Genomic DNA, 18,596 nt, shown 5'->3' on the forward strand with positions numbered 1-18,596 from the left:
CTATTCTTCCCCAAAATTAGGGAAGTTTTCAGCTATTCAATGAGTTCAATGAGCATCCTGTGATCATTACTTTATGTTCTCTATCAGGCAGTTACTTGTTTCTGTTTTGCTAAGATCTCCAGCTGTGGCCTTGTCCTATTCTTTAATTTGGGATACACTTCTCTGTATTCCCATTTTGTATGTCTCTGTGCCCTTTTCTCTGTGTTAGAAAAGTCAGCTACATCTCCAATTCTTGAAGGTAATGCCCTTATGAAAAAGAGATCATGTGGTGCCATGCTGTGTAATGTCCCCTGTTCTCTAAGGCCTAGTACTTCCAGGAGTGTCTCCGTTCTGTGCTGCTTGTGCTCTGCTATTTTGTCCTGGCTGCCTGATTCTTCAGGCCTGTCATCTGCAAAGGTTCTCTTTGCCCATTAAGGTCAGGGCTTGGTACCTGGCCTGAATGTGGCATATTTTAACCAGGTGTGCTCTGGTCTGTTTGTGAAATGAGACCTATCACTGCGGCATCTGGAACTGAGGCTCTGCAAAACTCCTACATTGGGAGATGTAGTGTGAGCCACTCTTCTGGGGGAGGAGAACTACTACAATGGGTCTGAGGCAAGCATGATTGGGAGGGGCATTTCCACTGGAGTGTGGTGGGTCTTAGCATAAGCAAGTTGGGTAGTGAGTGTAGACATTGCACTGGTTCCCTGTAAAGTAAGTGTAATCCTGTACTTTTGCTGAGGTATGGGTAAGGGAAAGGCCCTGGCCAGTTCCTCTGTCCCCAGAGAGGTCTTTCCATTAACACTGCCTCTCTGGGACATGCTCTGAGGTGAGTGAATGACCTCCCCAATATGTGTCCCAGACACTCTTCAGATTGCTCTTTCCATGCTGTATGTCCACAGGCTATTTGCCCTTGCTTTTCTCCAAGAGCAGCCCCAATGTCCTCTTGGCTGTATCTTAGTCAAATGTCCTGCCCTTAAAACTTCAGACTTTAAGCCCTGTTGTTTGCAAGAACTAACAAAATCCAGTTTCTCTTGCTTTCCAACCCAATTTCTGTGGGAGATTGTTTTCCACATACACTCCCCTGTGTGCTAGTTTGTCTGTAGCCCTTCGTGACTGTGGCTCTCTCCCCAGCACAACTACCATGATCTATTTCTCTCCGAAACTGCATCTCTGCATTTCCTATCTTCTTTGATGTGGCCTCTTCCCTACCTTTAGTTATGGAGTTTGTTCCTCCAGTCTTTAGGTTGATTTATGGGATATGTAGGATGATTTGATAATTATCTAGTTGTATTTGTGGGACAAAGTGAGCCTAGGATCCTCCTACTCCACTGTCATCTTCCAACCTCTACCTCTTGCATTTTTTACGTTAGCCATTCTAACAGGTATAAGACAATATCTCACTGTGGTTGTTCTTTTTATTTCACTGACAATTAGTGATGTTGAGCATATTTTCAAGTGTCTTTTGGCCATTTGTATGTCTTCTTTGTAAAAATATCTATTCAGGTATCCTGCCCATTTTTTAATCAGATTGTTTATTGTTTTGGTGATGAGTTGTATAAGTTCTTTATATATTTTAGATATTAACCCCTTATAAGATATAACAGGCCTCCAGTTATGGAATGAGTAAGTAATGGGAATAAAAGGAAAAGCATAAGGAATATTCAATGGCTGAAAACTGATACCAGGTGAAAGTATACTTTTCTCATATTGGCTAGTCATAATTCATCAATACTGTCTTTCCATCTTTGTCTCCCCTTCAAAATATAGATACTTGGGAGTAAATCTAGAACTGGTTGTATTTTTTTAAGTCTTATTTTCTTTCCTAGATCCAAAATTGCACCATTTGAGTCATTTCTTGACCAAGTATTAACAGTGTGATACTTATATCAATTTCCTTATAACAAGTTATGATAACATGTTACTCAAATACTAGTGTGCCTTTGTGTATGTGTGTGTATGTTTGTATGTCTTCAAGTGTTTCTGGGGAAAAATCATTCAGTTGTATCACTTTCAAATAATGATTACAGTTTACCTTAATAAAATTCATCTGGATTTTTGGATACTAGTATACTGGAATTAGAGAAAGATGTGAAGTTTTGAAAATTCAGTCCTCAGGAATTCAGGTATTTTATTAACTTAGCATCTGTTGGTGACTTAAAGGTAATTTAAGCTTCAGGAGCGACTGAAAACATTTTCAGCATATGAAACTCTTAATAAATGGTATAAAATTGTCCAAAAGAAATCCTTATTTAGTGACTTAAATTTAACAAAATGTGCTTTTATTTATTCACTACATAAGGTTACTAATCACTGCATCATTTGGGTGCATAGGTGACAGCTCTGACAGTTTAATGATACCCAAGGCAAATTCAGTTACTTTTAGTGAAGCAAACCGTCAATAGATGTGGGTAGCAGTGCTTACACCTATATAGTTCTTGAGTCAGTGGTTATGTAACTTTTGGATACACCACACAGAGGAGGACAGAGAATTGAGGAACTGGATGTTCTTTTCATAAAGAGCAACTGAATAAGATAAGAACAGCTTTTAAAAATGAAGATACACTGAAAAGCAATGAGGAAGGCTCGGCTCTGAGAGTATTGAAAAATGTGTTTGATAGGAAGTGATGTTTAGAAGCCATCAAGAGTAACAGCAAGGAAAGAGGATTGAGTCTCTGGAAGTTATACGTATTTTGCTATAACCCATTCATTTTTACAAATAAAGAAAAAGGCATGGTGAAAAGACCAAGATTCCTCACTTGGTGTTGAATCCCAGCTGCAGTTGTAGTTCTGTGCTTTATGATCCATTTGTCCCTAACCGAGCTCCACAAATTCCCTATGTCTCAATTGCTTCATGTAAAAAATGATGGTAACAATGTCTTCCCTTGTGATTGTCAAGATTAAATGACCTAAGCCTTTTATATATGAACCGTATAGCTCGTTGTTTGCCAATAATAGGGGTTGAATAATTGTTGGCTTTTGTCTTTTAAACCTCTTCATCTATTAAATGTTCTAAATGCAGAGTTTGGAAGCAGATAGGATAAATGTCATGGCTGAGGCAAAAACTATAGTTCATTGAAAATAGCTAGCTCCTAATTCATCTCACTTTGGTAAATATTTCTTGAGTCTCTACTACATGCTGAGCACTAAGGGAATAGAAAGAAGAATCAAAGATTGTTCTTTAACTTCTGGGAATCGTGATTCAAAATCAAGAATGAATGTAGTATTATGATCCATTGAGAAACAAATGAACTCATTTTAAGCATGGATTCAGAATTCACATTAAGTTGACTGATTCAATGAAAATAGTACATTCCCTTTTCAATGTTTATTTGTGGACCTTACAGGAGTATTAATTAGCTTGGCAGTATTTCCTCATCAGTACCTGTTTTCTTTGTATTATTACTGTCTTAGTCTTTTTGGGCTGCTGTAACAGCATACCATAAACTAGATGGCTTATGAACCACATACATTTATTCCTCACAGTTCTGAAATCTGAGAAGTCCAACATCAAAGCTGTAGCAGATTTAATGTCTGGTAAGGGCCAATCTCCTGGTTCATAGACAACAGCTTTTCACTGTGTCCTCATATGGTGGTAGGGGCAAGGAATGTCTCTGGGGTCCCTTTTATAAGGCACTAATCCCATTATTGAGGGATCTGCCACCATGATCTATTCATCTCCTGAAGGCCCATTTCCTAACACCATCACACAACGTGTTAGGATTTCAACGTAGGAATTTTGTGGGGACAAAAATATTTAGTCCTTAACGGTAACTATTCTTTTTTTTTTTCCAAATTAGTTTGTGTGGCAGTGTGGAAAAACCACCACATGAGGACAGTAACCAACTACTTTATAGTCAACCTTTCTCTGGCTGATGTGCTCGTGACCATTACCTGCCTCCCAGCCACATTGGTTGTGGATATCACCGAGACCTGGTTCTTTGGACAGTCCCTCTGTAAAGTTATTCCTTATTTACAGGTAATTTTTTTCCATACTTCTATCTATTCAAACACAGAAGCTACTGAAAAAGTATTTTCAGTTAAGTATTGGAAGTATTTTCAGTTATGGTCTTCTGGTAAATTAACTAGCGAGCTAAGAGAAATATACTTGCTTAAGAAATTAACAAACTTAAAAAAATAATACTTGATACTTTCTGGGTAAATAAGTTCTGGGTGAAAAATAAAACAGTAGAATCCTCAAGTCATCATTAGATGCTGAGAAAACCTCTTATTTCTTTGATCTCTAATTTTCCCATTGTAAAATAAGGAAATTGAACAAATTAATGATTGAGCCTCTCCTAGCTCAAATAAGCAAGGTCTGTTTATTTTTATTTTTGTTAAGTGATTTTGTTTCACAATGAGAAATTAAAGTTATGTGATCAAATTAGTACAGTGAATATATTTCAGTGTTGGTTCTGAATCAAACTACCAGGTTTGGAATCTCTATTCTGCTATTTACTTAGTGTATGCTCTTGATCCAAATACATAAGCTCTTTGTGATTCACTTATTATAGAAGGATAATAATTTTTATTATAGCTCACTCCTATGGTTGTGATGAAATTTTACTAAGATAATTTATATAAATTACATGGAATAGTGATTGCCCTCTGGAAGAGAATGATCTTACAAAAATATAGTATGTTCTCAATAAACATCAGTTATCATCATCATCATCATCATCATTAGACATTTTATTGTTCTGTGTGGAAGTAGTTTTTTCTACAATGAATTGCCCTAGAATAAATTGAGAATAAGCACTTTCAGAGAATAATTTTGTGATGGGTATTCTGATAGTTCTAAAAATATGGCCACAGCCACAGCCCTTAAAGAGGTGGAATCCCTTTAGCAATCGGAAAGTGAATGAGATCACGGCATTCTCCGCTTATCTTCTTGTAACCCTCCCTTACCCCTCAGTCCCTATTCCATCCAGTCTCCCAGATGGTCATCACATTATTTGGAAGGGATGAAAATATACTCCCAGTAATGAAATATTGGTGCAGGTAGGACAGTTGGCCATGCAAAAAAAAAATCTAGACACTTCACAAAAATTAACTCAGAATGGATTATAGACCTGAATATAACATGTAAAAGTATAAAACTCCTAGAAGATAAGATAGAAAAAAGCCTAGATGATCTTGGGTATGTTGATGACTTTTTAGGTGCAATACCAACGGTATGATCCTGAAAGGAATAATTGATAAGTTGACTTCACTAATATTAAAAACTTATGCTCTGTGAAAGACAATGACAAGAGAAAGGGAAGACAAGCCACAGACCTGGAGAAAATATTTTCAAAAAGATGCTTATAATAAAGGATTGATACCCAAAATATACACAGAACTCTGAAAACTCAACAGTAAGGAAACAAATAACCCAATTAAAAAATGGGCCAGAAACACCTCACTAATTATGATATACAGGTGGCAAGGAAGCTATGACAAGATGCTCTTTATCCTATATCATCGGCAAAATGCAAATTAAAACAACAATGAAATACCACTGTACACCTCTTAGTATGGCCAAATTCTGGAACACTGACAGCACCAAATGCTGGTGAGGATGTGGAACAATAGGAATTCTCATTTACGCACTTTGAAACACACTCTGCTTGTTTATTGTAAAACTAAACATCTCTTCATATGACCCAGCAGTTGCATTGCTTGGTATTTACCCAAAGGAGTTGAAAACTTATGTCTACCCAAAAACTTGCATGCAAATGTTTATAGCAGCTTTCTTCATAATCACCAAAACATGGATGCAACCAAGATGTCCTTCAGTAGGTAAATGGATAAACTGTGGTACATCCAGACAATAGAATATTATGCAGTGCTACAATGAAATGAACTATTAAGCCATGCAAAGACATGGAAGAAAGAAGAAACTTAAATGCTTATTACTAAGTGAAAGAAGCCAATCTGAGAAGGCTATACATTGTATGATTTCAATAATATGACATTCTGGAAAAGGCAAAACTAGAGAGACGATAAAAAGATAAATGGTTGCCAGAGGTGGGAAGGAATGAGCACAGAAAATAATGATAATAAAATGGTGGATATATGCCTTTATACATATTTCCAAACACATAGAATGTATAGCACCAAGATTGAACCATAATGTAAACTATGGACTTTCGGTGATTATGATGTGTCAGTGTAGGTTCATCAATTGTAACAGATGTACCACTCTGGTGGGGGGATGGTGATACTGAGAGAGACAGGGAGTAAATGGGAAATCTCTGTAACTTCTCCTCAAGTTTTATGTGATCTTAAAAGTATCCCCAAAATAAAGTTTTATTAAGAACAAAAGTTGGGGGAGATCACAAACAGCCCATTGCTAGAAACTATGATAAGGCTTTTGGATCTTAAGTGTTAGGAAGAGATATTTAGCTCAATAGTTCTACAGTAAACTTATAAGAAGTGATAATTTCTTAGATTAGACACTACTGATAGAATAGTAAGTGTAAAATGCCATGGACATTATAAACTTTACTGGAAACATTAGCTATAAGTTTAATTTGTGTCTGTCAGATGAAAACCATGAATTGGTCACAAAAATAAAATTCAGTATTTTTTGTTTGCTTCTTTTTAGATTAATAGTACATTGAGCAACAGAGAAAAATATCCTCATTGGGAGAAGAAAGCAGTAATAAAGGGGTCATATGGTTTTGCATGAAGACGCTGGGGGAGATTATAAATAGCACAGAACTATAATATTTTACCATCTCTTGGTTTTAATAACCACCCACGGAAAAATTTGAGGGGTTCTCTTAAGTTTCAAGATGGCTTCACTGGTCCAGAAACTTCTTTTGGCTGAGTGAGAAAATTTTATGCTTTCTCTGCAAACCAGAAGATTCCTGAGTGAACACTGGAATGATAAGAGAGGGATATGTCACCCTATAGTTGGTACAGTCCTTCTCTAATACACAGTGATAACTTCTTATAGACCAGGTATTTCAGACTCTTCTGTGAACATGAAAGAACAAATTGGATGCAGTGTGTACCCAGTGAGTGATGCAGGGCATGGGTCTCTTATAAAGTTATTGACAGTACTATTTCATACAGCACAATTTATTAGCAAATCCTACAGTGATGGAACATTTTCATTTCCTGAGAGAATCTGTCTGCTTCTCTATCAACACTGCCCAGTCTAGCCAAGACCTCAGCTTATTCTCTCCTCTATAGGCCAAGGGAAAATCGCTGGGTAACCACAAAATCTGAATCAGGTAAAAAAACATATATCTATCTATCTATCTATCCATCTATCTATATATATATATATCTCCATTTATTACCTCACTCAGCATTGGTTCTTTATGAAAAGTTATAAATGCACAAAAATATTGGTGAACTGGTAAAACTACTATCTCCAAATTTTCTCAGCATTTATTTCCCATTTTCCATAGAATTTCCCCAAATGGTATGAATAGTATCAATGGGCAATAAGCCATTCATTCAGTCTTGAGTAGTTGTTTTTCCTTAGTTGTGCTATACTGAAACTGATGGCTTTATCCTTTATATGAAACTTGCATCCTACTTAAAGTTTAAAAACATATTACAAAAAACATCCAGCCAGATTTTAAGGTTATTCAGTCATTCAGTTTAAGATTCTTTGTATATATATATATGCACTAATTTTCTATGACTTACATGTTATTTTTCTTCTAATTAGAATAGAGTATAATACAATACAACCTTTAGGCTTATGACCAATAAACAATAACACTTTGGAAAATGCACAAAAATCTTAAAAAGCTCACAAATATAATAAAGCTTAGCTGAATAATTCAAGTGACCCTTTTGTATCTTTAATAATTCTATAAATCCAAGACCATTAACATTTACTGGGCTATTTAGTGAATAATTAACATAGATTTCTTAGAGAATTAAAACATACTTAATTCTCATACTTACAGGAGCAGTTTACTACTTTTTCAGAGTGACTTTTTTTTTTTTAACTGCAGAAGAAGGTCTGCACAGGATGTGTCAGGAAAAGAACAAAGCCAACTGAAATGGAAGTGGTGGTGGGATAGTCTCCCCCAATCTCTTTGTCACACTTTTCTACTTTCCAGTCTATTAGCTCCTGTATCCAAATATTCAGTGTGGCAAAATTTCCAAGTCTTTTTTTTTTTAATTTTTAAAAATTTTAAAGTAATCTCTATACCCAATATGGGGCTCGAATCACAACCTTGAGATCAAGAGTCACATGCTCTATCGACTGAACCAGCCAGGCGTCCCCAAATTTCCACTTCTACTTGCCATGGATCTCTGATGTCTTTTTGTCATATCTATATGCTAGCATGGAACAGATTCATCATCTATGAAAGCAAGTCTCCAGCATTGCCCTGACCACGGGGTACCCATAGTATGGGTGAAAGATCAAGCACTTAACAGCGGAAGTTCACATCATCTTATCTCACTTCCTTTCCAACATTTATAATCTTCACTGGATTCATTCTCAAATGATTTGCTATCAGGTTGATTTAAGCTAATATCAAAGTCTAAATGAAAAAGGTACCCAGATGTGCCCTCCTAGAAGTGAAAGCAGCAACACAACTCTCATTTGTAATCACTTACGATAAGATGCAATTTTATACCTCCCGCCAAGAAAGTGTTGTTAATGGGATGCTAGTGTGTATTATGCACCAGTAAATACAGTACTCTGTGCTGATGGAGTCTGCTTTGGGTTGTGACTCTGCACCTCCCCCATTCTGTCTCTCTGTCTCTCAAAATGAGACAAGACTCTCTGTCTCTCAAAAATGAATAAATGTTAAAAAAACATTTTTAAGCATCACTTGTAGTGGTGTTAATTATACGGAAATCTGGACTAGGTGAATCTATTTGAGTTTGAGAGGCCGGTTGCTCATACCACCAATAAGAGAACTATAGTGAGGAGTCCCATACAGGATTCTCTTCTAACATAACTCTTGCCTTTGCATGCAACATGCTAGAAATGAACCGATGCACAAATAGCCTTTGTTATTTGAAAATATGTACCACAGCATCCATAATTTTAAAAATCCTAGTTAAATGCAATTGCAATCAGATTTCTATATATTTTAAAAGCTAAACACGTCATTGTCTCTGTAAGTGAGAGTTTTCTAGTTCAAACTAAACATATATGTTCTATTTTGTTTTTCGAAAGTATTTTTCCCCTGCCAATGCAAAGTTGCAAGATAAAATGATGACAGTAATTACTCAAAGAATGCCATATTACAAATTAAAACATTTAGCATAAAATTATTGCAGCCTTTTCATATCACCTTTTCCATGTTTCACAGGAAATATGTTTTTTTCTCTGATACATTTTAAATAGTACTATTATATTTTTTAGGGAAAAAACTAGCATGAAATGTTTTGTCACCACTTTAAGTCTGATTATCTGCACGGCCCTTTCTAATGTGATAAGGATACAAAGAATGGATCCATTTAACACCAAGTGCTTTTCTTGTCCTATGTTCTTTCTCTCTCTAGACCGTGTCAGTGTCTGTGTCTGTTCTCACACTGAGCTGCATTGCCTTGGATCGATGGTATGCAATCTGTCACCCTTTGATGTTTAAGAGCACAGCCAAGAGGGCCAGGAATAGCATTGTCATCATCTGGATTGTCTCCTGCATTATAATGATTCCTCAGGCCATAGTCATGGAATGCAGCACCATGCTCCCTGGCTTAGCCAATAAAACCACTCTCTTTACTGTGTGTGATGAGCGCTGGGGCGGTAAGTACATTATGGGCCACAGGCTGACATTTATATGACAGCTGAAAACTAAAATTTTGATTTGCATAGTCATTGTGAAGCTGACCTTGTATGTTTTATTGGCATCTGTTAATAAAGTATTGCAAAAGCATGAAACCCAAGTAGGAACCCAAAACAGTTTCACAGAATAGCTCCATCTACCTCTGTGTTTTGGAAACATTGATGCACAGTTATCTAGTTTTCATATTTTACAGATAATGAATGGAAGGACTTTCCCTAAAATTTATATTTAATTATGCCAGATTTTCTTAAATTCTCTAAAACAATAAAAACTCATTTATACAATCCAAATACATATTCCAGAGTGATTAACATTTTACAAGATAGTATAATGTTATATTGCCTCAAGTGCTAAGTTCTCTAATGGGCTTCAGATACAACTGGGAATTTTCATTTTAAAACCATGTCCTGCCTGGAAACGTGACTGGAGTTGAGTATGTAGACTTATGCTCTTCTCTAAGTCATATTATCTAAATTTGCTGTGTTTATTCATAAAATATTAAACTGATAAATTATCACATAATTTTTTCTGATTTAAGAATTATATTATGTGGGCACCTGGGTAACTCGGTTAAGCGTTCGTTTCTTGATTTTAGCTCAGATCATGATCTCACAGTTTGAGGTATTGAGTCCTGCGTGGAGCTCTGTGCTGACAGTGCAGAGCCTACTTGGGATTCTCTCCCTCCCTCTCTCTCTGCCCCTCCCCTGTTTGTGTGCACACATGCACATGTGCACAATCCGTTTCTCTCTCAAAAGAAACATTTTAAAAAAAGAATAAATTATGAATCCTTTTGGTTTCCAATCTGATATATATATGGCAGTTAAATTTATAATTTTTTAAAAAATTTTTATTAATTTTTGACAGAAACAGAGCATGAGCAGGGGAGGGGCAGAGAGAGAGGGAGACACAGAATCTGAAACAGGTTCCAGGCTCTGAGCTGTCAGCACAGAGCCTAACCCGGGGCTCAAACCCGTGAACTGTGAGATCATGACCTGAGCCAAAGTCGGATACTTAACTGACTGAGCCACCCAGGCACCCCAATCTGATATGTGTGGCAGTTAACTTTAAACAAGCAGAAGTTTGAAGGCCTTATATTCTTTTGGTTCAAAACTCTCAGTGAGAGCCTTTAAGGTTTTTCTGTAATAGTGGAAACACTTCTATTAATACCTGATGATGGCACAAACCTGGACACAGCAAGGAAATCAAACAATACTGCGTTTTAGTATAGCATGTACTAGTTACAAAATTATTACGTTAAATTTGAGGAAAACAATCTGTTATCTTCTGGGTAAGTATATAACAATGGCTCATACTTAGGAAGTTTAAACATTAGGAAGGAATTTGTTTATTAGACAGATGTACATTTATGAATATTAGAAAATGTATCAACGAAAACAGTGTACCCCATGGATTGCTTATGGGTCTGGTATTTTAAAGTATTTGAATCTTTGAATTTATATTATTTCCTACCTTAATACTTTGATTGGAACACTGAAAAGAAAAAAGTCAGGAACTAAAAATTTAGGCATATGCTTTCACTCTAACAGGATAAAAATTAAAAGGCACTGGGATTACTTTTCATATATTATCCAAAGACCCATAGTAACTAAAATTGCACAGTCCGTGGTGTCTATTGTCCCAAATATTAACTAGCCATTTTTGAAATTGAGGTTTTCCCTTCCTTTCTAACATTGTAATTCATTTGCTATATTTTCTCTGGATCATCTTCATTTTCCCCCAAATTTCCTTATTAACGACGCAGACAAAAACAAAATGAATGGAAAATTCCAAAAGGGTAAGTCTATTTCTTTAGAGTCTTAAGTCCCATTTATTTAATGTTCAAACAACATCTTGAGTACTTAGGATATGCCAGGAATTATGCCAACCTGGTGAGAAATAGACTGCCTATGGGAACACATTGCAGGGAGTGAGACTGAAAACCAAACAAACAAATGTTTATAATGTAATTAGTATTTCCGTATACTTGTATACAAAGTGCTAGGAACACAAATGAGAGAACAGACTCAGCCCTGGCCATTTGAACAAATGTTTACAAAGGAGCCACTAACATTTCAGTGAAGAATTGGAGGAGAGATTCTCCAAACAGGGAAAATGGGAAAGGGTGTCCCGGAAGGGAGAAAACCCACACTATGAGAACTATCCCTGAAAGAAGAAAAGAGGGTACTGGACCTGTAGTTTCTGCAGTGGAAGGATATACAGTCTAAAGAACTGTGTTTGGAAAGACTGGTTTGGCGACCAATTGTGACATGTCTCTTAGGCAATTTTTATACAATGAGTTATATTTGGAAATCAGTCTAAGATCTCTTGATCAGAATGCTTTTGTTAATTAATGAAGAAATTGAGCCATAAATTATTTGCAGATTATGAAGCAAAGAAGTACATGTAAATTTAAGCTTCCAACTCAAAAGTTGGATTCTTTAAGCTTGTGAAAATGGCACAAAGATGAAAATACCTACCTTTAATCTAACATGTCAGTAGTATTTTCTCTAAAATATTTTATTTTTTTTATTTTTTTTAAATTTTTTTTTCAACATTTATTTATTTTTGGGACAGAGAGAGACACAGCATGAACGGGGGGGGGGGGGGGGCGAGAGAGAGGGGGACACAGAATCAGAAACAGGCTCCAGGCTCTGAGCCATCAGCCCAGAGCCCGACGCGGGGCTGGAACTCCTGGACCGCGAGATCGTGACCTGGCTGAAGCCGGACGCTTAACCGACTGCGCCACCCAGCCGCCCCTCTAAAATATTTTAGTAATTAGTTTATACATTTGTAGACTGCTTTGATAAGATTTTATTTCTTTTTTTAGTGTTGCCCTGAATAATCAAGCAGCATTCACTTTCATTGACAAAAAGATTCTGGAGCTAGGGAATCCTGTCATTAATTCTGATTAAATAAATAGCCACATCACTTTATAATTACTTTGAGTAAAAAATATAAATATCTAAAACTCATTTCAACCTTTAGCGTTTATTATCTAGCTCTAGCAGAGACATTTTACTAAAAACAGCAACTGCTATTGAATATTTAAAATTCTAAAAGCCTTCAGAAGTAATTTAGGGCAACTATTTGAAAAATGATTTTATATTAGTCCACAATTACTTAACATGATTATAAAGGCTTAAGTTAAGCCATACAAAATTGAGTTTACCATCCACAAAATCAAAAAATAAAATTTATGAAATTAACCTTTGAATATTAAATGAAATTTTAAATCACTTAGTGTTTTTTTTTTTTTTAATTTTTTTTCAACGTTTATCTATCTTTGGGACAGAGAGAGACAGAGCATGAACGGGGGAGGGGCAGAGAGAGAGGGAGACACAGAATCGGAAACAGGTTCCAGGCTCTGAGCCATCAGCCCAGAGCCCGACGCGGGGCTCGAACCCACGGACCGCGAGATCGTGACCTGGCTGAAGTCAGACGCTTAACCGACTGCGCCACCCAGGTGCCCCCACTTAGTGTTTTCAAGAAGAATATGAAAGAATCAAAGTGAGCTCTTATCATTTTGATCATTAGACATCTCTTTCACTATAATAATTTTTACATAGCATGACCTCTTTATATAGGCTCTTTAGAAGTCCATGGTCAACTTAAAATGTTAAAACTCAGACACGTGTGTGATAATAGCCGGCTAAAAAGACCATAGGAAATTATATTTTATAGTGTTGGCTCTCTAAAGTTCAAACATCTTTAAAGTCTGAAAACATTTAGTCCAATTTAAAAAAAATTGTTATGAAATATCTTCTATTTTAGATTAATTCGTGAACTGTGTTTCTTTTTTTTATCCAAAGTTTAATCAATAACATAGGTATAAAAGCAGACAGTGATATCATAATTGTCCTACACCCAATATATTACAGCATAGAAAGAACCAGTGAACAGTGTGATCACTTGATCTCTATCTATCAAATCACTTTTAGGAAAGTCTTGCAAACGATATGTCACTCGTGGTGCAGAATAACTGAGAACTCTCTGTCTCAGTCTTACTGAAAATGTTACCATAAATATTTAATATTTTGTGGATAAGTTATTTCTGCAACTCATTATATGTATTATTGCCGATGGCTTGTACCAAAACAACAAAACAAAACCAATAACCCACAAGCCATAACTTCTGGAAGGCACACTCAGTACTCAAAACAAATATATTAATATTTATTTAAATAATCTTTAAAATATGTCTTTGTATATGTTACATTCATTCACACTTCTAAAATTATTCCAGAATTATATACATCGTTTCTTGATTGCTTGATTTGTAAATGCAGTTTCACAGAACATATTCTATTGGAAGGAAACTAACTCCTTTTGTGCACTCAAAGATGTGATTGTCTCACCATTCATCCAACACTTAATGAGTATGTCTTGTTTGCCAAACATTTTGTAGACCTTGGGGGATTCATAATTTCTCTTTTCTTGGATCTCACTGCCAAATTCTTGTTTGGTGGTCTGAAAGAAAATAATAATGGAGTCCTTCTTTACAGTCAAATTAATTATAGCACCTTGCCTATTGTAAGATTTTGAAAAAATATATATATATATTGAATTTCAGTGTACATATATGTTCTCTCTCTTTTTTTCTCTCTCTCTATATATACATATATGTGTATATGTATCTCTCTCTATATATATACATATACATATATATATACATATATACATATACATATATACACACACATATACATATATATACATATATACATACATACATATATACATATATATACATACATATATATACACACACATACATATAACATTTTATTAGAGAGAAGATAATAAAATAAAGATTCAAGTAAACTTTATTGGATTCATGAACTTTGAAAAGACAGTCTATATGGAATATTTGGGAACTTTAATTTATTGGTCCATTGAGTCCCTGATAGGTATAACATGAAGGACAAAGTGTTTGTAGATTATAGATAATTAGATTAGCATGTTGGCTCAATAATACACCTTAACTCACTGAGATTAAGTCTTGACTTGTTAACATAGGACATTATTCTTTGATCTCTGATTTTGGGGACTAAATAAAGATCCACATTTGCTCCGTAATTATTGGTTTGATATATATGCAAGAATTTATTCAGATTGTACCTATTTATTATTTGAGGAGAGACACTAATTTTGAATGGTTGCCAATCTTTAAGATGTTGTTTTATAATATGAGTGCTTGAGTGCAACAAATTTCATGTAACTACATTCTAGGTTATATATAAATGTCTTGAATACATAGAAGACATTGTTCATCAAGTGCAGAGAGACTTCAGAGAAAGTTTCAACCCATTCAACTTAAAATTCCAATGGCATTTATAAGTTTTCAATTAGCTTAGACTCTAAGTACGGAATGAAGAATGTTAAGACTACCATGTTTCTCCAATTATCTATAATAATATTTTTATTAAAACAATCACTCCCAGCTGGCAAGTGTAATTTCACCTGATCAACTTTTCTCTGTGTGGGTGTTCATTATCATACTATGCATTTACCAGCCAATTACATATTTTACCAACTATTTATAAATATACCCACTACAGAATGAGCTTTCTCTCCCATCTGTTTAAAACCCAAACTGTTATCACAGTGATGGTATCCATAGCTGCAATTAAAAAAGAAAAATATTACCTCTCAAATCTACTCTCCTTCACTCAAGTTAGCCGGAGGTAGACCTCAAACGTCTGTCAGCTTCAAAGCTGGGAGCCCATGTGACACCTTCAAAACAAATAAAAGTTCAAAGGCACTCAGGTGCCTGGGAAGTGTCCAGGTCATCCTCCACTCCTCTGAAATGGGCTTACCAAATACTGTGCTGGTTGTGGCACTTCAAAGGGCATGGCTGTTATTCCTCCAGTCACTGCTCAGATTCTATCACTTTTTATGTAACTGGCCTGTTTTATGGGATAAAACTTAAAAGGAAGTTAGAAACACATGAGTAGGTGTGAGCCAGTTGGGCCACAGAAGAGCTAAAAATGACACCCCAAATCAGTCTCTTGATTGCTCTCTACCAGAAGCACAGGCACCCCGCTGTCCCCTGTGAAGATTACAGTGAAGAAAAACATCTACCTGAGAAGATGGAGTTTAGAAAGAAAAATAAGGAGACTGTTAAACTGAGCCAACTCTAGAAGACAAGGTGATGGACTCAAGATTGTGGAGAATAGTCAACTCATAGATATATTTAAAACATATTCAGTAACAATGAAATGAATGATTGTTCAATGAATATTGTCAATTATTGTGTTCATAGTTACTGTTGGTTAATCCTGACTGTAAATTGTCCTTACCACATTTGATCACAGAACTGACTCTTCATGCTTCTACGTGCCCTTTCTGAAGCTATGGGGAAAAAAATGCATAGAGGTGATAGCATTATTCCTCAATAATAGTATGGAACTAACCTCATTGCCAATATCAAAGCCAAATAAAGCTGCTTAATTTTTAGAAATGAAAAAAAAAATTAAATTTGTATTTTGCTATCATTGAATTAGAATTATATCTAATTACTGCATTTAGTATCCATGGAATCCATGTAGGATGCATTCTATTTCCTGTTTTCCATTTAAGTAAAAGTAACTGGATCACTGTGATATATTCAAATACAAGTATGGGAAAAATATCCTTCAAAGCATTTAAAAAGTCAGTAGGGACTCCTGGCTGGCTCCGTTGGTGCAGCATGTGACTCCTGATCTCGGGGTTGTGAATTCGAGCCCCATGTTGGGTGTAGAGATTAAAAATCAAATCTTTAAAAAAATAAATAAAACAATTAAAAGTCAGTAATAAATATATTAGAAAAGCTAAAAATATATATTAAAGCACAATGTTATTTATTAATTGAATAATTGACTATTTAATAAAGGCCCAATCTGTGATACGTATCGCCTGTGTACCTAGACTTAATGGCAAGAAATCACTACAATCCTAGAGGTGCTCATGACTAAATCAATGAGATAAATATTAAAAAAAATTGTTTAAAGATTAAGTAAAAAAACCTTAAGAATATCATTTTTATTAAAAGTGCATTGCAAACATATATATACATACAAACAAAATACTGAGAGATAAATTTTATATTGTTCTGATAATCAACAAAAAGAATCATTAAATGTTTGCTGTGTTTATTTTTCGAAAAATTTTCCACATTCGTACATGGGGGTACAACTGGAATAGCTTCCCATTTCTCCAGAAACTTATAATGAGAAAGAATCACTTGTCTTGTTTCCTATTGCGAATTTAAGTATAGCGCATTCCAAGTTAATTTTCGTTAATTAGCCTAGATAACTTATTTTTGATAAATGAATGCTTGACTTTGGATAGCCAGTGTTAACACACAGTAAGAAATTGTTAGTTGTTATTCCTTTCTGAGTACATTAAATGAAATTAAGACTTCACATTGTGTGTGTGTGTGTGTGTGTGTGTGTGTGTGTGTTTGTGTGTGACATGCCAGTGAAATCGTATAGAAGTTAAATGTGTACTTTGAAGGCAAAACATTGACAGACATACCTTTAAAAAAATATGTGAATTATAAAACCAGATTTCATTATTTTGGCTTTCATTTCAGGTGAAATTTACCCCAAGATGTATCACATCTGTTTCTTCCTGGTCACGTATATGGCACCACTGTGCCTTATGGTGTTGGCCTATCTGCAAATATTTCGTAAACTCTGGTGTCGACAGGTACGTGATTTCAAATGATTTCTTTATGCTTTGCTTAGGATGTGCTCAAAAGCGAAGAGTACACTGAACCAACATAATATGCCTACTGAAAGACTGTATTCTAAAATGTTGAGGTCCTAACCATGGAAATATGCCTGGGCAATTTTTTAGGTTAATATTTAAGGAATGTGTTTATGAACTGCCTTCATGACTTTAAAGTTTAAAGCACTGTGATGAATTGATTTGATTTTTTCTAGGATTCATATAAGTTTTACTTTGTCAAATAAATAACGAAAAATTCTTTAAAGTTTCCTGAGACTGTATGTAAAGAATGTTGTCGTCTTTATGAGATTTATGTAGTACATTTTTATTATATGGGTTAAATCTCCAACTTCAAAGATCTTATTATTATTAATATTATTTTAGCACAGTAGAGAGTTAGGCAGAATTTAGAATTTTAGAAACTGTTTATAATACTGATTGGGGATTATTGTAATTTGCTAGGTAATTTTGCTCTCCCAGTGAGTATATTCATTCTCTGTCGCTCATTCATCATTTATTGTATCATATTTCTTTGGCACACATATCTGATAAAAAGCTAAAAGCCCCTGTCCACATCACCGATGAATTCATAGACTAGAGGAGGGAAAGAGTCAGATGCAGAGTGAAAATCATCTTCATAAAGATAAGCCAGATGATCAGAGGAAGGCTTGGTGGATGGGTATGGTATCTAATTCAGAGCAGGAAACGCTTAAGCGGAACCTTGATGATTCAAAGTAAATCAGCAACAGATACATGTAATGGTTTATAAAAGTTTAGACAATGGGTATAGCTTATCCTCTTATACATTTTACCTTAAAATGCCACACCTCTTGGAAATGTATCTCTCTCTTTCTCTAAACTTATTGCCAGCACTGAGAGCTCATCAGGCTTGTGGAAAGCCATGCTGTTAGTCTGTTTGCTTTTATGTATTTTATCCACTGGGAAGAATTTACTGGACCACACTAATTCATTAAAAGGATTCCACAAAGCTTTTCTTTGGTCTTTGAGGGTGAGCCTTAATTTGAGTCTCCTTCAAATTTTGTTAGTCAAAGCAATTTTTCAAGATATCTTTTACTGGTTGAATATGAGCCATGGTTGCATTTTTCCACCCTGTGTCTTATAATTCCAACTTTTTTTTTCTTTTCCTCTATT

At 35.3% G+C, this 18,596-nt stretch overlaps 1 protein-coding gene across 2 annotated transcripts in view; it reads left to right on the plus strand.

Moving 5' to 3' along the window:
* Positions 1 to 18,596, plus strand: part of HCRTR2 (hypocretin receptor 2) — a 114,288-nt gene that overhangs the window by 67,967 nt on the left and 27,725 nt on the right. For both annotated transcript variants that reach the window (XM_040473791.1, XM_040473790.1), the window contains exons 2-4: positions 3,780 to 3,958; positions 9,451 to 9,694; positions 17,308 to 17,423. In XM_040473791.1, the coding sequence (XP_040329725.1) occupies positions 3,780 to 3,958; positions 9,451 to 9,694; positions 17,308 to 17,423 (539 nt within the window). The remainder of the gene's footprint in view (positions 1 to 3,779; positions 3,959 to 9,450; positions 9,695 to 17,307; positions 17,424 to 18,596) is intronic.

Source organism: Herpailurus yagouaroundi, unplaced genomic scaffold (assembly GCF_014898765.1).
Source record: "Herpailurus yagouaroundi ecotype Mexico unplaced genomic scaffold, PumYag 139, whole genome shotgun sequence".
Taxonomy (NCBI): domain Eukaryota; kingdom Metazoa; phylum Chordata; class Mammalia; order Carnivora; family Felidae; genus Herpailurus; species Herpailurus yagouaroundi.